The sequence below is a fragment of the Arachis hypogaea genome, chromosome 19, assembly GCF_003086295.3.
Source record: "Arachis hypogaea cultivar Tifrunner chromosome 19, arahy.Tifrunner.gnm2.J5K5, whole genome shotgun sequence".
Taxonomy (NCBI): domain Eukaryota; kingdom Viridiplantae; phylum Streptophyta; class Magnoliopsida; order Fabales; family Fabaceae; genus Arachis; species Arachis hypogaea.
Window position 1 is genome coordinate 157,507,399 of NC_092054.1, and position 23,766 is coordinate 157,531,164.

At 33.3% G+C, this 23,766-nt stretch overlaps 3 protein-coding genes across 3 annotated transcripts; 2 read left to right on the forward strand and 1 right to left on the reverse strand.

The window, feature by feature from the left end:
• The first annotated feature begins 608 nt into the window (after positions 1-608).
• On the forward strand, positions 609-4,159 carry LOC112777493 (CRIB domain-containing protein RIC10). Its single transcript, XM_025821876.3, has 5 exons — positions 609-1,268; positions 1,593-1,725; positions 1,836-1,936; positions 2,186-2,291; positions 3,563-4,159. Exons 2-5 carry the CDS (start codon positions 1,668-1,670, stop codon positions 3,820-3,822), a joined length of 525 nt encoding a protein of 174 aa, XP_025677661.1. The 5' UTR covers positions 609-1,268; positions 1,593-1,667; the 3' UTR covers positions 3,823-4,159.
• A 4,725-nt stretch (positions 4,160-8,884) lies between these two features.
• LOC112776365 (homeobox-leucine zipper protein PROTODERMAL FACTOR 2) lies at positions 8,885-12,554 on the forward strand. Its single transcript, XM_025820510.3, has 10 exons — positions 8,885-9,098; positions 9,267-9,384; positions 9,462-9,641; positions 9,736-10,587; positions 10,691-10,792; positions 10,883-11,089; positions 11,195-11,387; positions 11,461-11,732; positions 11,808-11,903; positions 11,981-12,554. The coding sequence occupies exons 1-10, from the start codon at positions 8,896-8,898 to the stop codon at positions 12,293-12,295; spliced, it is 2,538 nt and encodes an 845-aa protein (XP_025676295.1). The 5' UTR covers positions 8,885-8,895; the 3' UTR covers positions 12,296-12,554.
• A 1,912-nt stretch (positions 12,555-14,466) lies between these two features.
• On the reverse strand, positions 14,467-20,807 carry LOC112775172 (polyadenylation and cleavage factor homolog 4). Its single transcript, XM_025818663.3, has 7 exons — positions 20,025-20,807; positions 19,105-19,206; positions 18,763-19,020; positions 17,110-17,808; positions 15,763-16,650; positions 15,105-15,653; positions 14,467-14,982 (listed from the first exon to the last, which is right to left on the reverse strand). The coding sequence occupies exons 1-7, from the start codon at positions 20,400-20,402 to the stop codon at positions 14,938-14,940; spliced, it is 2,919 nt and encodes a 972-aa protein (XP_025674448.1). The 5' UTR covers positions 20,403-20,807; the 3' UTR covers positions 14,467-14,937.
• Between the last annotated feature and the right edge of the window lie 2,959 nt (positions 20,808-23,766).

Genomic DNA, 23,766 nt, shown 5'->3' on the forward strand with positions numbered 1-23,766 from the left:
ACAAAACTAAACAAAAAAATACGCATATAAAATAAATATCAATAAATATCATGTCTAATCATAAAAGTAAGGGTGTTCAAATCTAAACCGATACAAACTAAACCGTTCATCTAATCCAATCTAAACCGAAAACTGATTAAAACCGCACTCATTCGAATTTGATTGGATTCTATTTTTTGCAAACCACTGGATTAGATTGGACTTTGAGTTTACTTTTCATAAACAATCCAATACAAACCGCAAAATATGCTATAAGCCTATAATATTATTATTTTATTATTATATTTACAATAATACTTATAACATGTTCAATTTGTTATACATTTTTATATTATTCATGTATTATTATTATTATTTTTAATAAATATTTTATTTTTAAAATGTTATTTATTTATTTATTTTAAACCTATTAATTTTATTTCTATTATTATATTATCGTTGGTTTTTTAAAATATTATTAAGACTTGTTATGTTATTATTAATTATTTAAAATTTAATGTTAAGACTTATTATATATATTTAATTTTTTTTAATTTATAAAACTAAAAATCTAATCCAATACAAATTGCACTCTTAATAAAATTAGTATTCGAATCGAATAAATTTTTAACTCAAAAATCAAAATCGATCAAATTGCAGTGGAAACACTTACAAGTGTCCCTACTTTATATCTTGACACAATAACAACATCCCACATATGCAACTATTTGATTTGGATTTTCACCTTCAAAGGACAGTGCCTTAACTCTCTCTCAACAACCATAAAACACATAAGTGCATAACCAAGCACTGCCACACCATAATGGCAATCTTATTATCTTAATAAACAAATCCATATAATCCATTATTAAATTACTTCCATACTCGAATCTTTGTCTTATTTTTTTAAAAGCCAATCTTTCTCTTCTCTCTCACACACCCCACTTTCATTCTCCCAAAGTTTTTATTCATGGATACCCACCTTCTGTTTTTCCCCTCTTAGAGGAAAAACTTTACCTTCTTGCCATCATTCTACTCTGCTCCCTCTCCCTCTTCTGTTTTAACTTTTAATTCAGCCTGCATTCCCCACCCCATCAATCAAAATCTATACTTTTAGAAACTCATTTGACCCTTTCTTCATTCTGTTGCAAATTCAGAGCTGAGAGCTCTACCTGGAGAAAAAAGCCACATAAAAAGCTTTCCATGAAGTTTCAGAATGATGATGAAAGGAGCATAGAAAACCATGCTTTGACTTCTATTAACACCTTCATCATAATCACATTCTTGAGGTAACCTATGTTGTTTTTTCTTCTTGGCAGTGGAAATTTCTTCTAACAAGTTGTATGCTAAAAAACAACTCGAAAGTGATATCTTCACATAAATGAGCACAAAAATGTTTCTTTTTCTTAAAAATTCTTTGAGTATTAGTTGAAAAAAAAAACGTGCCTTTTGTATCCAATAATAAGATAGATGCCAAGCTTCATTTACAGGAAAACAAAAAGATGTTCCTATATGGCTATATCACATGCTATGAAGCCTTAGCTGATAGCTTTTTATGTTTGTATTGATCACTCATTCCCTGTGTATAACTAAATTCCATTTTGTGATGACAGGCAAAGGCATTTCCTGCTAAATAATATTCCCTTGTGTCATCCTTATACTGCATAGTACGGTTTGTGATCTCCACCATGGCAGCCACCTTCAAAGGAATCAAAAAGAGTTTCAAATACATAGCACAAATCTTTGGTAATTGTGTCTTTGTACTTCATTCACTTCACTCACAATATTTGATTTTGATGTGGTTGGTTTATTGGGGGCTAAGTTGGGAAGTGGGTGTGTTGTTGTTGTTGTTGCAGCTGTGAAAGAGCAACGAGAATTGGAAATTGGGTACCCGACAGATGTTAAGCACGTGGCTCACATTGGTTGGGATGGCCCCTCAGGGAATGGACCCAGTTGGGTATGAAACTCTTATAGTTTTGAGAAAATTATTCTATGGTCATGGAACACTTAGCTTGATCATGCTCTATTTATTCAAAGAGTAACTGCAAGTATTTATAGTTTTATAGTTTTATTTCAAAGAGTATACTTTCTCGAATCTATCTCTTCCATTGATGTTACAACAATTTAGGATCTCATGTTTCATTGTTTTGTCTATTGTTTTGTTGGATTCTATCATTCTTTTTCAACTTTCTTTTCTATTATGCAGATGAATGAATTTAAAACAGCTCCTGATTTTACAACTTCACTTGGCAACTTGGATGAACTAAGGGACAATAGTTCTTTGGCTCTCACTCCATCATGGTCCTCCCAAGGTATACTACTTTTGCTTATCACTTGTCAAGTAATAATAGTAACATATTTATTTTAATTTTTTTTTCATCTGAGTCAAGTGTTAATTTTGGCTTCTATATGTGGTTCCATTAAATATTTGATATCTTGTATTCTATTCATGTGGAACCGTGCAGTCTTTCTTGACCTGAATAATACCAACAGATGGCCCTTTCACGGGTTAACTAGTAAAACGAGAAAACGTTTATTTGATTATTATTTTTGTTGTTTTGAGTATTTTCGAGATTGCAAGGCTTGCAAAAGCTATATCTAGATTATTTGCCACCAAAGAAAGAGTTTGGCTCTTATGTCACGAGCAAAACTCATATCCATCAAAGGAATCTAGTGGTTATTATTGGCCTTTGCAATTCGTTAGCACTGTCTAAAGGGGTCCACACCAGAATTTTTTCTTAAACAGATTTGATTGTGTATTAAATTTAGCACACCACTGTGCTTGATAAGAATATGGTGATTGGTTGGTTTGTCTTCAGTTTCTACATGTGATAAGTCTCTGAGAAGACCTCAATGAGATCAAATGAAACCTTAAAAAATTTGCAATATGATACATGTGTCATGAAAACGGAGTGAAGCTGCTTAGCTAAAAATCTACATGAATGGTTCAATTAAGAATCTGAGTGATTATGAGATTTGTTCTTCCTGGGCATGTGACTAAAATGGAACCATCATTATAAAACATTACTGTGACATTTTAATTGGATTTACAGTAATTTGTTGTCATAAATTTTATTAAACATGTATCAATAGCTAACTGCAACAAACAGCCTATTTCTTAGTTTTGATGATTAGCTAAGCACTTCTTGTTACCATTTATACTGATAAGGGAGAAGTCCTGCATCACTTGCCAAATAGGTTTACTATTATATTACTTTGGTTACATGTTCTTGAAAAATTTAGCTATCATGAGATACTGTGCCTTTATTCATCTCTTTAGTCCTTGACATACCGAGTTCGTTGTACCATGTGATGTACTACTATAAAACTATATGTTCCGAGTTGGGTCAAGAGCCAAGTTTGGAGTATATCACCCCACAAACTTAGAAGTAGTAAACCAGAGAAATGTACTGAAATTTCTGTTTGAAAGCTGGCTGTTGTATATTCTTGAAGAATCCTTGGTGCATGCAGAAATTGTGTGGATTTGAAAGTTAATAAGCTCTTACTCTGTATCATGTTCTATGTTACTTGTTTTTTCTTCTAAATGATGATAATTTTTGTGTTACTTGAACCTTTTGAACAGATTTTGAAGACTCCATAGGAAGCCAATCAACACCATCTGTCCTTAAGGGAATTCATTCTGCTGGGGTTCCTCGTGTTCCTAAGAAGCCAAAGCGCAAAAAGACTAAGTCGACGTCCTCTTCCGAGTCGCTATCTACTTCATCAAGACAACTAAGAGCAGTGAAGTCAAAGTCTAAGCAGAGAGAGAGAGAAGGAGCAACAATTGCTCAAGTGTATCAGATTCAAGATTATGAAGACATAGGAAAGGATTTGGCAATGTGAATAGCAAAAGAGACTATGCCCTTTATCAAGTTATCAGCAAAAAGCCTTAGGAAAATGGTGTTTAGTAAATCCTAATCACTGAGAGAAAGAACCAAAATTAGTTGTCAAACACTAGAAAAATAAGAGGGGGAAATTGTGATTATCTTGGGGAGAATGGAACAATTGGGTGTTTACCATATGCAGGCCTTAAATTCACTAGCTTATAGTATTGTCCATTTTGCAGATTAAAATGAATAGACATGGCAAAAGGTTATTTACAAGATCACCATGGTAGTAATTTTATTAATGATTCTTGTTAAGGTATTATAATTATAATTTTATCAGCACTATTTTATTATATTAGGGCCCCGGTATTTCTGTTCATTGAAGCCAAATGAAGAGAGTTGGTATTATCATGCTTCAATCTTTGATAGATACTAATAAATTCATCTGGTATTGTTTTACTTCTAATGGGTTTCCTTGTTTTGCTTACTTTCTTTTATGCTCCTTCTAGCTTTAGAAAAAGTTATCTTACACAAGATAACAACCTTCTTAATAAATCCTCTCCAGTAAAAAAAAAAAAAACTAGATAATGTTCAGTGTTTGATCTCACTATTCATTGTTTTCACACATACACGCACATTAATAATAGGCATAAGCATAATCAAATCAAATACATATGATAAGAATAAAGACGAGATTAGTTAAAATATATACGGAAAACAAAATTAAAAAATGTAGGGATTAGCATTTTTAGCTAAAAAAAAAAGAAGAAAAATTAGTTAGTGTTGGATCAAATTCAATGCAAATACAAAAGAAAAATGTTGGTCACATCATATTTGCGGCAAAAGTATTTGAACATATACATGTATTTTGATATTCTTAGTAAGCTAATGTACTCAGGAGAAAATGAAAAGTATAACATTCTTTAAATCCTAAATTCTAATCATAAATTTTAAATCTTAAACTTTGAACTCTAAATTATAAATTATAAACTATGAATTTTAATTCTAAACTATAAATTATATAATTTTAAATATGAATTATTGGTATAAAATATAATAAATGAAAATTTATTATTTATTTAATTAGCAAGAAGTATAGTATTAATTACTTTTTTTTTCTAAAAATAGTAGGTTATATTTTATTAATTATTGAAAAATGAAATACAAAGATGTCCAAAAGCAGGACAGCATAATAAAAGGTGGGGATTTCCCAAAAATACTACACTGAATGTATTCATCCAACTGTGCGTGGTCAAAAAACGAAGAAAAATCTTAAAGAAGAAAGAATGATAAATCAAATTGAATGTACCTAAGAGCTTGCCTCATGGAGATAACGACCTAAATTGGGAGTTCTTTGGATTTCAGGGAGCAACTTAACAGAGCTTACTAGAATAGCAGACAGCATAGAATAGAACCTTCAAAAATCAATTGGTTGCGAGCGTTTAGCCGTTCCAGCAAATGATGGTTCATTACTTAAGAATAAGTCGTGATGAACCAATGTTTACCTATCTAAAATGAATATTTTAAATATATATATATATATATATATATATATATATATAAAATAAAAAAAATTGGCTCATGGATACGGTCCACACGGAAATGCCAGCAAATTTGTATAAGTAATACAGTCCAAGCAAACGTCAGTAGTTTTGTATAGGTAATACAGTCCAAGCAGTGTATTCAAGTACAACACGATAAGCAGTGGACATTGATGAGCTACGATTCAATATGCAGTTATATGTATTCACTTCATCAACATCAGCATATACGCACACTGCAATTACTTCGTTTACATGCATGATGCATGCAACTCTTTCTCTACTATTCATTCATTTTATATATTTTTTATCTGAAAAAAAAAAAAACTAAAAACAAAGTTTAAACCATACCACATGATTATATGCAGGTCCTCAAAATATGATCCCACCGGCCATTAATTCTCCAATACTAGGAGTGGGTAACTCGTGCTAGTTGGCTAAATGATCCCTAATAATCCTCGGAACGCAAGTTTCTCGTTCCATCTTTCTTTCTTTATTTGGAGGTAGTTTTTTTAAAAGGGGTATGTATTATTATTTCACTACCTTTGACTTCCATATAAGATGATGACTTCACTCCCTATTACTATTATAATTACCTTTAAAAACTCTTCCTTATTTGGCTTTTAATTAATTATTATTATTACTATTATAATTACCTTCTTTTTGTTTGGCCGGTATTAAGTATTAACATTGCTTTTAATGATTTTTTTGCCAGCAACGAGATATCTAGAAGAAAAATAAATTAAAAGCTTCTAGAACTTTTTTTTTCCAATATATGTATTATCATATTATTTTTTAGGCTAAAATGTTTTTTACATGACTTAATTTTAGGTGTAATGGCCGAACATGAGCCTTCTAAATAAAAACCAATAATGTGAGAATGGACTTCTAAAACTGTATATATATTTTATTGTTTCTGGCCGTTTAAAAAAAAATATTGGAGCGACGAATTCAAATGGAATAGTAGAATTTTTGGCACACTGTAAGAAGTTAGTGAGCAAAGATAGCAGGCAGACAATTTCATATCTGGTGGTGTGTAGCATTGCTATTCTTTTTGTAATTTGCGAGATTCAATTGTGAAGTTTTTGTATACCTGAATCAGATAAATCGACCAGTTTTCAGCTTTATATATTTAAAATATACTAAAATTTGTTCGATATGAAAATTAATTTTTAAAATTTTTAACTCTAAAATTTAATTCTTTTAGAATAAAATTACAAGAATACTCAGATATTTATATTTATAAAAAAATTTAAAAATAAAAATGTATGTATAACTCTGTTCACTCTATCTTTAAATTATACATGAATTTTAGCGACAGATCTACAACTTGACAAATCCATTCAAAACTTAAGAGAGATTATAATGAGAGAGAAAAGGAGGAAAGAATAAAACTTCACTGATAACTAAGTGAGTAATAAGAGAACTCTAGCATGTTACTAATTACTAAAGATGATAATGGAGATACGATAAATATTTACTCAAGTATTTTATTTTCTCCTAAATTCATACCTGTCTCGTATGGACTTCTAGCAGCATATCTTTTGCTTTGTTGTTATTCTTTTTGAAATATGGAAGATTTCGTTTGAGTATGGAAGAGTGAGTACTTAAACAGATATGTACTCTCTGTTTATACTTTATACGTACTCTCTATTTATTTATTTATCTGTTTATTTATTTATTTTTAATTTGATAGATTTTAATTTTTTTATTATTTCTTTTTTGTCCGTTGTTTTATTGAATACCTTATATAATCATCCAACTTGTTCATCTCAAGAATTTTGACCAGAATCGATCTTTAGTTAGATATTCTTATTGCAGCTGTAGGTGGTCATTCCTGGCGGTAATAATTGATTACAGATTATAAACATTTTGGGTCTTAATATCCGCTCTCAGTCTCTCAGACAACCCTCATGCAACAGAGATTGAAGACTCACGTCAATATTGTTGTGTCTGCTCCTGCTCTTTGGGATGAAGTTCAACAAAAAAAAGTTCACTTGAAGAGTTTTGGTCTTAATAACCACTTAATCAAAAAGTTCTTTTTGTTATAAATAAAAATACGTTTTGATCATACGCAGTACAATTGAATATTTTTTTTTATATTAGTTTAAATTTATGTTATTATTAAAGTTTTTTATTTTAAAACTATTTAGATATGTAATTTGTAAGATATAAAAAAAATATAAGGAGAGTACTAAGACTATGTTTTTTCTAAGGATAATATTAGATGTATATAAAAATCAACCACCAAATCAATCATCAGTAAAATACATGTTAAAATATAAATACACATTAAAAATAAATTAAACAACACATGTATTTATATATAAATATATTAATGACTCATTTTAGTAACTAATTTTATTGTATAAATAACATTTTTATTTTTCTAAATAGTTTAAAAGTATTAGTATATACTACTTCAATTCTTTTTTATACATATCTTCAATTATTTTTTTATAAAATTCTAAATTCTCATTTTCTATCATTTTAAGTTTTAACTATGTTTTGAATTATTTATTTTCTTAAAAAGATTTGCATCAACCGCATTAACAAATTTAAACTTTTCCATTAAAAACTATCTTAGCATGAGAGAGCGTTGCCGATGAAATGATAGCAAACTTCCTCCATATTTTTTGTTTATGCGCGCATTAATAAATAGATAAGATGATGAATTTTTTTTATAATATACTTAAATAGGTTTCTAAAAAAATTTTATATTGGACTTACAAAAATTTTATTACGTTGAGTACTTAAAATTTACAAAACTAACATATATAGATTTTTTCGTCACACTTTTGAGGATTTATTTGTCTAAATAAAAACAATAAATCTAGCTAAAGTTGAGATTTATGTCTTACTTTTATAAAATTTAAAAATTTCAACGTAATAAAAAAAATTTAAAAACGAAAGTATGACATGAAATTTTTTAGATACATATATATATAGAGAATGCTAGGTAAACAATAACCATCTTGAACAACATGAACAACTACCAATCAAATAAAAATACACTACACCCTAATTTAATGCTACTAATTAAATTTAAAATTAATTTACTCTTTTAACCCTGTTAATTCACATTGTTCACACATTATTCAAAAATGTTGTTGGTTACCTATACTTTTTCATATAGGGATCCATATATATATATAGCTTTTTGTAACGGAAAAGGCATTCACATGGGTTCTTTGCATACTTATGTTTAAAAAAAAAGTTTCAACAACGTTAAATTCTTTTTGTCTTTGTGCTATTCCTCATTACTCTAGCGTGAGAAAGTAAAATTATTATTTAATGTATTTAATTTCTTTCTATCATGGATTTTAAAAACAAAGACCATTTTATTCCTTTGGTACGTTAAATCTGCATTGTATTTTGGCTCTCTCACACATGTTTAGTGCTTTTTGACTTTGGGGGCTTGACATATTGCAGAATATACGTAAACAGCATCAGAATCTAGTCATCTGCATCTACATCTAGATATATATAATGCACAACAAGCCTCAGAAATTGTATTCTATAATTTATGACCAACAACATTTCCTGATATGTCAAACCATTCCATGATGAACAACAATTCCTCAGGTAGTGATTATTTTCTAAGGAAAATTCTAGAGATACAAGATTTTGAGGTTGACACTGACAGCCACACCAACATGCAACAACAACCTCCTCCTGGCTACGGCAGTGATCACCACAAGAAGAAGCGCTACCAGCGCCACACGGCATATCAGATACAAGAGATGGAAACGTACGTAGGCGTTCAATTTTCTGTTCCATTGCACTGTTAATTATTATTACCGCCCTTTCAGAAAGACATTGTGTCAATGTGGCTAAAAGTGCTACATTAAACAAAAAATTAGTGCTTGTCCTGTTTTTATTTTTTTGGTTTAAATGCATGATGAAGTTCTTTTATTAGGTTCTTCAAGGCGTGCCCTCACCCAGATGAGCAGCAAAGGATAGAGCTGGGTAATGTTTTGGGATTAGACCATTTGCAAATCAAGTTTTGGTTCCAGAACAAGCGAACCCAACTCAAGGTATGATTACTATAATAATGCTCCACATGCATGATTATTTCTGCTGCTAATGAGTACGGTGGTGTCTATATACGTAGAATCAATACGAACGCAACGAGAACTTTGTACTGAAGAATGAGAATGAGGAGCTTCGAGCCGAGAACGAGAACTACAAGGAGATCCTAAATAGTATAAGATGTCATGGCTGCGGAGGCCCACCTCCTCCTCCATTGACCTATGACCAGATGAAGCAGGAGAATAACAAGCTAAGAGAACAGGTAACAATTTGATCGAGGTCTATAGTATGAACATATTTATTCAAAACTATATATATCACTCCTTTTCATTCTTTTCCTTTTGTTAAACTCTCAGATTGAGTGGATGTCAACCATGATGTCTAACTGTGTTCTACAAGAGCCAGATAATACTTCCAACCCCAACATCACCGTGCCTCAGAATGTGCCTAATATAGAATCATTTCAGCAAAACAACACCAATAACATGATGCCTCGGACTCAGAGTGTGCCTAATCAAGAACTTGGTAACATGGCATCACCACCTCAGAGCAATAACATTGACATGCTGTCTCCAAGTATGTTTAATCAAGGAATTATTGACAGCATGCCATTGACTCAGCAGAACAATGACATTGACATGCCTCGGAATGTGATGAATCAAGGAATTGTCAAAGACATGCCATCATCTCAGGCTCACAACAATGACATTAACGTGACTCCGCCTATGAGTATGTTAAATCAGGGAATTGGTGATAACATTGCCATTATTCCTCCTAATGTGCTTGATCAAGGAAATTGTAGCGTGCCATCATCATCATCTCAACACAACAACGAAATTTACATTAACCTGCCTTTGAGTTCGCTTAATCAAGATGTTGGTAGCTATGGAGCAAAGTCAAAAGACAAAGCAGGGGAAACGAGTAGTGGTAGTGACCCTCTAATTAGGTCACTCCCAGTTTCTAACAAAGCCATGATCGAGGAGCTTGCGGCTGCGTCACTGGAGGAACTCAAAGCCTTGGTTCAAGCAGGGGAGCCCATGTGGGTCAGTGGGGCCCACAACTCTGAAACTATCAACGAACAAGAATACTATAGGACTTTCCCTGGTGGAATTGGTCCAAGACTCTTGGGGTATAAATCTGAATCTTCAAGGGAATCCAGGGTCATCAACATGAATCACGTTAACCTCGTTGAGATCCTTAATGATGTGGTCAGTGCTCTTTCTTCCCAATATGATTCTCATGATCATATTAGCCCCATCAGATTAATAACATACTAATCTGAAAGTTCCAATGTTATTTTAATTTTTTCAGGATCTATGGTCACGTGTGTTTTGCAGCATTGTTTCAAAAGCAGCAGGATTTCAAGTCCTATCAACTGGACAGGCAGGAAGTTATGATGGAAACTTGCAAGTGGTAAGCAACTTTTGCATCATTTTCACTATCTAACTCTGATGGATCAATTATTCAAAACAAAACGGAAACTTGTTATTCCATTTCCATCAGGTGTCATCAGAGTTCCAAATGCCAACACCACTTGTTCCTGCTCGCGAGTACTATTTCCTAAGGTACTGCAAGAAGCTCCAAGATGGGAGATGGGTGGTGGTCGATGCTTCCCTGGAAACTTCACAACCAAATGCAACAATCCCTCCGACCCGAAGAAGGCCCTCTGGTTGCCTGATTCAGGCATCTCCAGATGGTTACTCAACAAAGGTACATACCTACTTACTTGTCATCATCATTTCCTCAAATCAATATGAACATAGCTTCCAAGTTCCAACAACGATGAGATAATTAATAATATTCAATTCGTTTCAGGTTACCTGGGTTGAACATGTAGAAGTGGATGACAGAGCACTAATGGTGAATAGTATGTATAAGCCTCTAGTTGAATCTGGCTTAGCCTTTGGAGCTAGACGCTGGGTCGCACAATTAGATAGAAGATGCGAACGTATTGCAAGTGCAGTACAATCCACCACCATACTGCAACAACAAGAAGACCAACTTAGTGGTATATACATATCTAATATACACATCATTTTTAAGCTATGATTTGATACTGATGCATGCATGTTTATACACAGTGACGAGTGTTGAGGGCAAAAAGGGGTTGGTGAAGCTGGCAGAGAGAATGGTTATGGACTTTTTAAGTGGTGTTGGTGCTTCAACAGTAGAAAATTGGGCAATCGTAACTCCATCAACAAATCACAGCAATATAAGAATCATAACCAGAAAGGTTGAGGACGATCCAGGTAGACCTTCCGGTATAGTTATCGGTGCCGCAACTTGTTTCCACCTCGCAGTTCCTCCAAACAGCTTCTTTGATAGGGTTCGAACTGCAAACGCAAGAGCAGAGGTAAGCGTGCCTCAAATTGCAATTAAACTTCAATTCAACAACCTTCAAATTTAATTCCCCTAAACTTTGTTACAGTGGGATGTTCTCTGTACCGGAGGTGTTGCTGAGGAATTTGCACACATAAAAAATGGTCGCGACCCTGGGAACTGTATCACATTATTCCGTATCAAGGTAATTTCGTAATTAATCTCATACAGAGCCTAAGAATTAAGCTAATTGTTTTGATAAATGCGGAATTGTAATTGCAGAGTTCAGATGCGAAGAACAACGGGATGATAATAGTTCAAGAGAGTAGCAGCGATTCAACAGGGTCATTTGTGATATACGCACCGGTTGATATGAATTCGATCAATGCAGTGATTGGAGGGAGAGATCCCGATGAACTTCCGATTTTGCCCTCGGGAATGGCGATTCTTCCAGATGGAGGTGGAGGTTGTTTGGTGACGTTGGCATTCCAGATATTGATCGAGTCAGATCCAACAAAGAAGATATCGATCTGTTCAGTGAGCACTATTAACCAGTTGGTTAAGGTTACGGTTAACAACATCAAAGCTCTATTCTAAGACTGAGGAGGAACCTAATGAGAGAATCTAAGTAATCTTTAGCTTTGGCATAGACATATGGATATCGAATTATCGATATATCCTCTTAATAAATAAAAGCAGATGCTAGTAGTACACTAGTACCTCATTTAGTAGAGGAGTTTGTTAGTTTCTTTCTGTTTTGTTGTTTTTTTTTTTTTTGGTGACTTTCTGTTTTGTTGTTTATTGGGTCTTAGGCCCTTCTTCAACAATATAAAAAATTTAATTATTTTTGTTCCTACTTATAGTTTTATTAAATTTATAATTAGATTTTTATATTTTTTTAATTAAATTATTTTTATATAAAAAATATTAAAATTAAAAAATATCTTTTTTAAAAAATATGTAGTTAAAAATTTAGTTAGTTTTTTAATTGTTAGTATTTTTAATTTGACTCCGTTATACATCCAATTAATTTTACATCCAAGTCATTTAGTTTACGTTGGGGGATTTCGTCTCTTTCTTCTTCTTTCTCCTCCTCGTGCTTTTTCTTTTTCTCCTTTTTTTTCATCTTTTTTTCATTATCGTCATTGTCGCCGTCACTATACCACCACATCTATCTCTTCTTCTTCTTTCTCCTCCTCCTCCTCTTTCTTTTTTATTTGAATTTCTTTGATCTCCTCTTTCTTTTTTTTCTTCCTCCTCCATCATCATTATCGTTATTACTAACACCAATATCTTGCTAACATCTTTATTAATTCTGATTCTCTATAGTGATCGAATGAATCTAAATATTATCAAAACAAAACCATTGTATAATACTAAATGAACCAAAAATGGTTCATTATATAAATTCGAATTCAGAAACAATCTGCATCTCGAATGAACCGAAAATATTATCAAAATGAAACTATTGTATAATACCAAATGAACCGAAAATTGTCCCTTATATACATATTCAAATTCAGAAACACTTGCGTCTCGAATGAATCAAAAATTAGCTCAAAACGAAACCATTGCATAATATGAAATGAGCCGAAAATTGTCCATTATATAAATTCGAATTCGATGATAACAATAACGACGATACGTATTAAAAGAAGACAATGACGATAACAATGATGATTATGATGATGACAATGATGATGGAGGAGAAGGATGAAAAGGAATTGGAGGAGATGAAATTCCAATAGAATGAGGAGGAGAAAGAGAAAGAGATGTTGTTGGTAACGACGGTAACAAAATTGAAAGAAGCGCAACGGGAAGGGAGAAAACGGGAAAAAGAAATGCGTAACTCAAATCACTTGGATAAAGTTGAATGTAAAATTGTTTGGATGTGGAGAATTACGGTTTCAATTTGCAAAACTCTAACATTTTTTAAACTAAAAAAAAAACCTAATTACAAAATTAAAAGTAGTGTAAAGACTTAATTAAAAAAAATTATACGAAATTAATTATAAATTTGATAAAATTATAGATATCAATAGAATAATTAAACCTAAAAAAAGGTGTACACTAACTAGGCTAATTTTAGTGTGTAAATAATATTTAGAAAAAAAAAAAACAATTGCTTAAGATGCAAACTATCAATTATCAAAGCATCAACGTTACTAGCTCCATGGAATGATATAAGAAATTCAGAGAGAAAAAAAAAACGGCAACCAAATCAATTACTTATATAAAATAAAACAATAATAAAGATATCTCCATTTTTTATAATATCACTTTATACATAATTTTGTATTATATATTTATATAAATTTATAAAAAAAATAATGACATTATTAAAATAAGAATAACAATATCTATTTCCTATAAAATGTGTTAAATACAAATATAAAGTACATATATTTATATATATATATATATATAATATACCACATAACATTTTTATATATTATGCTAACTTTCTTGTGGAAACTGTAGCGTTAATTGATTTGAACTGTAAGCTGAATTTATTTTTCAGGGTATTGTAAGCTGAATTTATACTTTAAATTTTCGTATTGACATTGTGACCGTGTCTACTATAGTATTATTAATCAACCAAAATTATGTTTTAAGAAAAAGAAATATTTATATGCTTCAAGAGCACAATTCATGTGTACTCTTGTGACTTGTATTATAAAGAGACCACAAAAAAAAATAGCATTTGCTTTACATCTTTTGCCCGCCGCGTGAAGCAGCAAAACGATCGAAGGAGAGCAATTAAAAAATCAGTAAAAAGTAATAACACTAATTTTATTGTAGATACTAGATATGAAATCCCTGCATCTCCATTCATCATAAGCAATAAAAGATAAGGTTCTCTCGATCTGGTCATAGATACACAGCCACGCGAACAAGCTGATGGTGCTACAGGTAACTTTACTCAACTAAGTGAACTAACACATTCATATTCATTGTTTCAAAAACCCCCATCCCAGATATAATAATATAGTACTGTATGTAACTATTAATATTGCCGGAAAGGAGATATTAGCAGGCTAACAAGTAGACTTTGACTACAAGAGATAAAAAAAGAAAGGAAGGAAGAGAAAATATGCATGTTAAACAACCCAACTATACATGTACATGATTTTGGCAGGGAGGCCAAGCAATTGCAAAGCTTCATCTCTACTCTAAAAAATTATGTAAGAGCAGCTCACTATTGGAAAAATTATTTAAGTTACAGTGCGCAAAACTGGTCAACTCCGCATTCGTTTTCTTTGGCTGCCCTCTTCATTGGCACCCTACATCCGAAATGAAAATTAGAAAGCTTGAAACATATCCATAGTGGCCAAATTGAAAGTAGGATGCAGATGAAAGAGTAGAAATGTTAGGCATGCAGAATAATAGAGTGAGGGACACATACCCCTTCATCCAACCCGAAATCTTCAGAGGGGGACGTATTAGTGTCTGATCTGCATTTGGCATGAATAATGGGACCTAACTGCGACCTGTCCATGCCCACTGTTGCTCCGGTGGGTGCATTGAGGTATACAGCTCCTCTATACATCCATTCCTCCATTTCGTCACTGTAAAACTCATCGAAAGGCTCACCACATAATGCACATGTATTCTGGTCCTCTTCAGCTGGCACTGCCAACTCTTCATCATCTTTTTTTTCTTCTACGGTCTCGGTTGGCAGAAAACCAGGAACCGATTCTGTTCCCAGTGCCTCCGCACCACTAAGCCACATCCTGTCACTCACAAACCACTTACGAGAAGGCTTCTGTTTGCGACTTTTGGACATCCTGTTCTTTGTTACATGCCAATCCATATGACTACTGTGCTCCTCTTGGCATTTGAATCTTAGTCCACAAGTCGTGCATTGTCTAGGGAGATCTCCATACAAGGCACTGATTGCAGACTCATAACGAATCTTCAGAATATCTGGATTAAACTCAGTTCCAACAGAATCCTAAAAAAAAGACACTTGATCTCAGTTACAATACAGGGTTGCACAAGCATATACACAAAGGAAAGAAAAAATAAACAAAATAAACAAATTTGTTATAGACATGATATACCTGTCCAGAGGGTTGATTAGCCAATGAGATTACGCCTTGGGACATAAGCGAACTAATTAAATTAGTATATGCAACAGCCGGCTGTTGGTTTGATACATATGGACCAGCATTTGGATGTGGTATCATTTGAGAAGGAGCAGGAGGGCGACCTGGAGGTAAAGGTGGATGGACTCCCCCCTGTAATTGTAAGGAATTATTTGCAATACCTTGGACTGGTAAAGGAAACTGTGTAATAGGTAATGGATTTGACATAGCTGCACTTAAAGAAGGACCATGCCCTTGCAGAGAGTTTCCATGACCAAATTGTGAGGATGATGGATCCCGAGATGGGAAAAAATGTTGTGGTGTTTGTCCAAGGTTTTGCAGGTTGGATGGAAGCAATCCAGCCAGCTGATTAGGCAACTGATGTATCTTTCCTTTACTGGCATCCCTGTTTTCAACAATGTCCAGCCCTGGCTGTTCAGGCATGAACAGAGATTTATTTGGGCCATGATTCATAATGGGATTACTGGTATTTATTGCATCAAATTGACTTCTAACATGTTTTTGCGGTGGAAATATTGGATTTAAGGTGGGAGGACGAGTGCCATGCACAGTTACAGAAGGTCTTATTTCAAAAGATCCAGGCAAAACTGGTGGACGAGGCTCTACGTTAGAGGCAATACCAGAAACCATCCTTGACACTGCAGGTCGAATCCCATAGGGGTTTACATCATTATTGGGATTGTTATCAATAGGAGGCATCAAAAGAGTTCTTCCTCGGCCCCTAATATTAAGCATGGTTTGTGATTGAGAAACCTTCCAAGCATCATGAGGTGGACGGGAACCCAGACTCTGATTTATTTGATTTTGGAAACCAGATACCTGCCCCATGGATACACGACCATACTGCAGAAAGAACATGAACTCTCAGTTCTATCGAAAAATCCTAATTTATAAAAAAATATGCAAGAAATTAAATGCCATGCTGATGATAAAATGGCCTGGACAAAATATAATACACTAAAAGGAACACATCAGGACTGCTCAACACAAAAGCCATTTGCTGCGACCAATATACAGCTGAAAATTCGAAAACACAGTAGTACTAAATCATATCGAATAACTAGTAAAACTAAGAGACCAATTCCCAGACAAGCATGAACAAGACAGCCATTTGATTGGGCCTTCCCAACAACTCGGCCAAAATCTTCCGTTTTTTTAATCAATCCGGAAGCATCAATGATTCGAAGGCACACGATAAGACGCAAAAATTTTAAAGAGAATAATGCAGTATCATAAATCATAATGAAACAATACACAACTGTAAAAAAAAAAAAAAGAAGTATGGAAGTTGAGGCAACATACAACTGAATGGGGAAATGCATCTGCTGCTATGACAGAAGAATCATCTACTGGAGGAAGCTGAGACCCACCAGACCAACCCTTCCTTGTATCTTGCTCTGACAAAATTGCATTAGCTGCTACTGCAACAGGCTTATCCCTGGAAAAAGCAGTTGATTGCAAGAAGCCATTATTCCTACTATGGTCTACTAATGTTGGACTCATATCTTCCCAATCAAACTCCTCCTCTTCAGTATTCTGCCATGATGTCACTTTGTTGTCGATACCATTTCTATCTAGCCGATCAAGTATAAGAGGCTTGGTGCTTGAAGTTTCTTGGCTTTTGTCACTGCCATACGCATCAATTAAAGCTCTTGGACTTTGACGCGGATGTCCATTACTAAGGCTGTATGTCAAAGGAGTTTGAAATCGATTTCGAACATCACCAGGGTACTGCTTTCGCTGCCATTCACCCAATTCTTCCTCTCTACCTACTACTCTTGGTACTCCATAATTATGAGGAGACTCTCTCTCAACCATCCTTCCAGAAGAACTGTCAACTGCATACTCATCTGCTACTGACAAAGGCCTATCTAGACCAATTCTTGAAGGAGAAGAGGATATTCCAAGTCTGCTAGATACAAATTGATTCGTCTTATTAGCTACAATGCCAAAATTTGTATTACTAGCCTTTCCTGCTATGTCAAACTTTTCACCACCAACCTGTGAGGATAAACCAATACTGTGTAAGAATGCCACTCATTTTATCTGTTTGCAGGACATTTCCCCACAGAGGGGTTGAAAATATTTTGTTTGTGTGACTGTGTCCACCAAAACTCAGTTCAGCAGCACTCTCATTGCAGCATCAAATGATATAGGTCTTACTCCCTTACCCCAAATCCCGAACATAACATGGGGAGGAAACACTAAATGATAATGAGGGTGGGGAGAGGAAAAATAATATGATATAGTAACTAATAAATCCCAAACATCATGATAATTAAGAAGTTAGAGACAAAATTAGATGCCATTAAAACATTACAAATACAACACTCTCAGATGAAAACACAATGACAAGCATTTCATTTTCTACTAAGTCTTTGGGCACAGCATCAAAAGTACCCAACAGCTATGCTTTTACACATGGGACTCAATAATAAACAAATCCATCCCTCTTCAAGATAACAAATTCAGTTCTTAAAATTAAATTATTATTTTTTCTTAAAAGAAAAAACTTCAGAGGATTGTAGTTCCCTTAACAATCCATCAAACCATACCAGTCATGTCTACAACTCCACATTAGCACTTGCAACCTACAAGTACTAATTATCAAAACTCAGTTCTATATATACATAAGGCGTTGAAAAATAAAATATCCACAAAAGAAAAGGAGTAAACAAGGATGTGTGTGTGTGTGTGTGTGTGTGTGTGTGTGTGTGTGTGTGTGTGAGAGAGAGAGAGAGAGAGAGAGAGAGAGAAGAATGGGTAGAGAAAGATCCTAACATCTGAGATGAAACAAGATATTTGTCACAAAAATTTACTCTGGTTGGGGTAACGTGTACGAAAAACAGCTCTACAAAAATTACAACCTTGGGGAATAAGCTGATAAAAACAAGTGTCAGACTAGCCCCTGGATATTTTTTGTATGGAAGACAGAGATGTCATCAAAAAGCTTACACTATCCACAGTTGAGCGCTCCAACTGCCGCAGGTACTTTGGATTTACATGTATGCCATGACTTGGTCTAGGAGATTCAGATGCTCTGAGGGGATTCATGTTGGACGATTGACTATTATTAACTACTTGAGAAAGTTGCAACTCAGCTTCAATCTTGCGTAGGACAGACGGTGGAAAGACTTTTGACCAGGTGCCAAAGAGATGGCGCATAGCAGGGTGCAAATGAGGCTGAACCTGCCTGTATGCCTCACAGAAAACCTGGAGACAAAACAGAACGAGAAGTTTCAGTGAACAGAACAAAATGATACAAAAAAAACAATAATGTGAATCTAATTGACCTACTTCGGGCAGGCGTAATGCAAAGTATCTAACATATTCCTGTCCAAAGTTCTTCACTATACTGTCCAAAAGATAGAGTGAAGGAAGCTTTTGCTCTGCAGGCACCTGCACAAAGGAGATTCAACAAGTGGCATAACAAGGCGTATAATTCAACAGAGGTTCTAATAATGAACCCCAAACTAACTCTACCACTTAGTCACAAATTACATAGTTGTAGTCCATCATTAACAATATAGAATTTAGGTATATCATTTCTTCTGATCTGTTGTAATTGTGAAAAGAAATCTGAGAAAGTGTTCCTAAGCCTATATATGATCAAATACCCGATAATGAACCTTTCTTTGGCAAGTTATAGCAAGACTTCAATTCAGCAAAAGTAAAGTAACAACTTCCTTTAGATACGAAGCCAGATTCAATTTGCACGCCCCTTAGAGTTTCCTGAAAGGAATTAAAGTACTCAAACGTGTTTGCATACTTTCACCTAATCTTCCCTTTTCTAATCAGTTAGATTGCACTAATTCCTGTTCTTTGAATGACCATTAGCAACTAATTGTTTTACTTGAATGATGATAATACACATAATATAGTACAATTTGAGGATAACCGATTTGTTCACTCTATGTCTGGGCGACATTGCTTTTCAGATAAGATTAGACCTAAAAGCGGAAATAGCAGAGTTACTGAAGTCCCCTCTCTCTCTCTCTCTCACACACCTTTTATTGTTAGAAACAAAAACAACAAAATAAAATAAAATCCGAAAGACTTTGAACCCAACTTCTGTCATTCAAGTTAAGAAAACTGAAACTTTCACCCAAATATAACAGTGGCAGTATCTTCGATCCTAGCTCCAAAATGGGATTTTTACAAAACTCCGAGAACAAAAAGAAAAAGAGAAGAACTTTTCCGCGGAAACCGAGACAGACCTCGAGAATCCGAGCGCAGATAGCGTCGGCGATGCCCCTGGCATGCTCCCTCTGCTGCTCAGCGATGAAGGTGAGATCGTTGATAATGGCCTTCAGATTGCACGTGAGCTCCGACAGCAGCATCTCGTACAGCTGAACGATTTCTTCCGTAGACGGAGGCGGCACGTGACCGGCGGTGGCTCTGAGCTCGTCGTCGCGCTGCTTGAGCATAGCCTTGAACCTGCCAACGAGAATGGAAGGGGGAGGCTTCTGTGCGATCTCATTGCTCATGGGTTTCGCGTTGGCCGAAGTAGTAGTAGACGAAGAAGAAGATAGATGTTGCTGAAACGCGAAGGGTCTAGGGTTTTCAGCGGACACTATCAGATTTTCAGAGTACATAAGAATATGCAGAAGAGATGTAGTGCGCTAGGGTTAGGGTTAGGGTTTTTAATTAGTGGATGGAACTGAAGTGCGTCACTGTTATTGGCTTCCACCGCCGAAGGAGGTAGAAACCGGCGCCATCTTAGAGAGATAAATTGAATAATTTTGGGGGGTTTGGAAATTTGCAGTGAGAGATAGAGAGAGAACGGAGATGGATTTTGGGGCTAGTTGAGATAGAGGGACGGATGAAGGGATATTTGAATCGGACGGTGCAGAAGCGATGAGAGAGATCTATGCTTGTCCAAATATGGAACCAGGCAATGATGCATTGCAGTCTACGTGATTTTTTAGTTCAGTTTAGACTTTAGCGTGTGAGCATTCTAAAATTATTTTAAGCCCAACTCGATTCATATTTCTTAATCATTTTTCTCAAAAGACAAGTTAGGTTTTAAATATACTGTGAAAAAAAAAGTTAGGTTTTAAATAAAAAACAAAGGATAGAATTTCTTTTTTCTAAATATTTGAGATAAATATTAATATATTTTTAGAGTAAAGGACAAATATTTTTGCACGGATCAGTCCCTCCGGCCAAATGCCTCCGTCAGACTCAACGAAAAAATCTGACGTGACTCTCGTAATGCTTGTCACGTGCACGCATGGGTCACACGTACGCGTCGCTTGGTAAACCTCACGCGTACGCGCATGAATTCAGCAAATCCACCTTTATTCATGAATTCTCCATTTTACATGTTTTTTTCTATTTCTTTCAGGCCATTCTTACCTTCAAAACTTTAAATCACTCAAACAAACATATCAAAAAATCGAATAGGAGAAAAGTAAATTAAATTTAGCAATTTAATAGCTTAGAAAGCATGTTTTCAATCATTAAGCACATTTAGGAGAAATTCACAAAACCATGCTATTTTAGTGAATAAATGTAGAAAAAGTTGATAAAATCCACCAAATTCAATACAATATAAACCATAAAATTGTGGTTCATCAACTTTCCCACACTTAAACATTAGCATGTTCTCATGCTAAACTCTTGTGGTTCATCAACTAATATGCAAAATACGTCTACCTACTTGGTTAAAAATGAATCAATCTCCAAGAACATATATGAACAAGTAGGGCTAAGATAGTATGATGATTTATGAATTCCACTAATTCAAATCTCAAAATGAAGTATAAATATACTTGCAAGAAGAAAGCTCGTGAAAGCAAGGAACAAAGGATTGAGCATCGAACCCTCACCGAAAGTGTTTGCACTCTAATCTCCCTAGTGTTTGAGGGTCGATTCTTTCAATTCTCTATTAATCTTGCTTTATAAGACTTGCTATTCTTCTACCAATCAACATATATTCAATGCATCGATACACATATCAAGAGGTCTTTTCAAGGGTTGTAATGGGGTTGGGGCTAAATTTAAATTTATTTTTCTCCCATTCGATGCCTTGATATGTTTGTTTGAGTGATTTAAAATTTTGAAGGCAAAAATGACTTGAAAGAAATGGAAAAAAACATGCAAAGTGGAGAATTCATAAAGAAATGAGGATTTGCTGAATTCATGGCGATGCGTACGCGTGACAAGCATTATGGGAGCCACGTTAGACTTTTTCGTTAGGTCTGACGGAGGCATTTGGACGGAGGGACTGATCCGTCCAATTTTTAAGGACATCGGAACTTAAAAGTATTTTTCAATGGTCAAGGACGAAAATATCTACGAGGTTAGGGATCTATTTATCTTTTACTCTTATTTTTATAATTTTTTTGTTTTTTGTCTATTCGAATATGGTGAAAGTGATTTAATATTATCTTATTATTAATTTAATAAAAAATTACTAATAAATGGTGATATATATATATATATATATATATATATATATATATATATAGAGAGAGAGAGAGAGAGAAAAAAATATGATGTAAATAAATTTTAAAAATATTTGAAAAAAAATAACTTATAAAAGATTTATGATATTATAATCATTTTATATCATCATCAAAATTTGATATTTGTATAAGATTATATTTTTCTCTACCAAATTATAGAAAAATTATAATTTGAGAAAATATATTATTCATTAATATATTTTTATGAATTAAAGTAAGAATGATATTTAATTACTTTTGAAATATGTGAAACATAAATAAGACACACACCAAAAAATCCTTAAGAATCAATTTGATATTAAATATTTATTCCAGATATTTTGACGAAAAATGATACTTTACCTAAATATAAAATAACAAAGAAAAATCTAATTATTTATATTGTAAACAATATTGGTTCTTCTTTCCTAAAGAATAAGTCAAATTAAATAAGAAATAACCAATATATTTCATAGTTATATTTTATTATTTTTTTAAAAATTACCTTATTATTCAACCTAATTGATATAATATTTTTTTTAAATATATATAATGTATTGACATAAATAAATTTAATTTACCTTGAACAACCTTATAATTTAATTAAATTATTTTATTTATATGACCATTTATAAAAAAATATCTATGATATTAATATGACAATATATTATCAATAAATATTTTTTTTTTTTCAGTAGATTGGACAACCCTATCCTAAGTACCCCAATGGATTGAACAACATCAATCAATAAATATCTTAAATATCTTCCATCTATGAACTGGCACCCCATCCTCAGTTAAATTCGGTGCCGCCCGAAATAAACGTAGTCACATGTGGGCCCAATAATAGGCCCAATTATTTTGAAAGATAGCCCACCACATACATGCTATCTATGGCCAACATCAACAAATATATATCCGTTTACCAAAAAAAAAAAAATCAACAAATATATATCCAACTTGATTGGTTAAATAGGTAGTTTCTTAACCAACTTAAATAGTCAATTCATTCCTTTGTTTAAATAAATATTAAAAATTAAAATTTTATTTTGTACATATAACAATTTATAAACCAGTAATAGAATCTTAAATAAAATTCAGATTCACGACGGATTAATTCTTAACCTATGAGACTAAAAACTACTATAGATAACAAAAAAAAAGTTAGTTCACTTTTTTATTTACATAAGTATCAGAAATTTAAATTCAATTTTGTGCATATAGTAATTTATTGGTCAATAACAAACTCTTAAATAAAACTTTAATTTATAACGGGTTAATCATTAACCTATCGAACTGAATGATATTGTGGGACTCTAAACTTGTATTCTAAATAAGGAAAAAATCTCTTGCATATCTAAGATTATTCCTATCGTATTATTACATAAAATTAATTTTTAATATATTATTTGTTAAAAAACTTTTATACCTACACTAAATTACATATTGTTATATAAAAATAATTATTTTTTATCTTATTAATGATTTTTTTAAAACATTAAATATAATA

What these genes read in the sequence shown, in the direction of transcription:
- LOC112777493 (XM_025821876.3), top strand. Translation starts at nt 1,668, where the DNA reads ATGGCAGCCACCTTCAAAGGAATCAAAAAGAGTTTCAAATACATAGCA. An exon ending in ATACATAGCACAAATCTTTG is followed by an intron (nt 1,726 to 1,835) that starts GTAATTGTGTCT and finishes TTGTTGTTGCAG; the next exon opens with CTGTGAAAGAGCAACGAGAA. An exon ending in TCCATCATGGTCCTCCCAAG is followed by an intron (nt 2,292 to 3,562) that starts GTATACTACTTT and finishes CCTTTTGAACAG; the next exon opens with ATTTTGAAGACTCCATAGGA.
- LOC112776365 (XM_025820510.3), top strand. Translation starts at nt 8,896, where the DNA reads ATGTCAAACCATTCCATGATGAACAACAATTCCTCAGGTAGTGATTAT. An exon ending in CAGATGGTTACTCAACAAAG is followed by an intron (nt 11,090 to 11,194) that starts GTACATACCTAC and finishes AATTCGTTTCAG; the next exon opens with GTTACCTGGGTTGAACATGT. An exon ending in CTGCAAACGCAAGAGCAGAG is followed by an intron (nt 11,733 to 11,807) that starts GTAAGCGTGCCT and finishes ACTTTGTTACAG; the next exon opens with TGGGATGTTCTCTGTACCGG.
- LOC112775172 (XM_025818663.3), bottom strand. Translation starts at nt 20,402, where the DNA reads ATGTACTCTGAAAATCTGATAGTGTCCGCTGAAAACCCTAGACCCTTC. An exon ending in TTGCATTACGCCTGCCCGAA is followed by an intron (nt 19,021 to 19,104) that starts GTAGGTCAATTA and finishes TTTTGTCTCCAG; the next exon opens with GTTTTCTGTGAGGCATACAG. An exon ending in CTAATCAACCCTCTGGACAG is followed by an intron (nt 15,654 to 15,762) that starts GTATATCATGTC and finishes TCTTTTTTTTAG; the next exon opens with GATTCTGTTGGAACTGAGTT.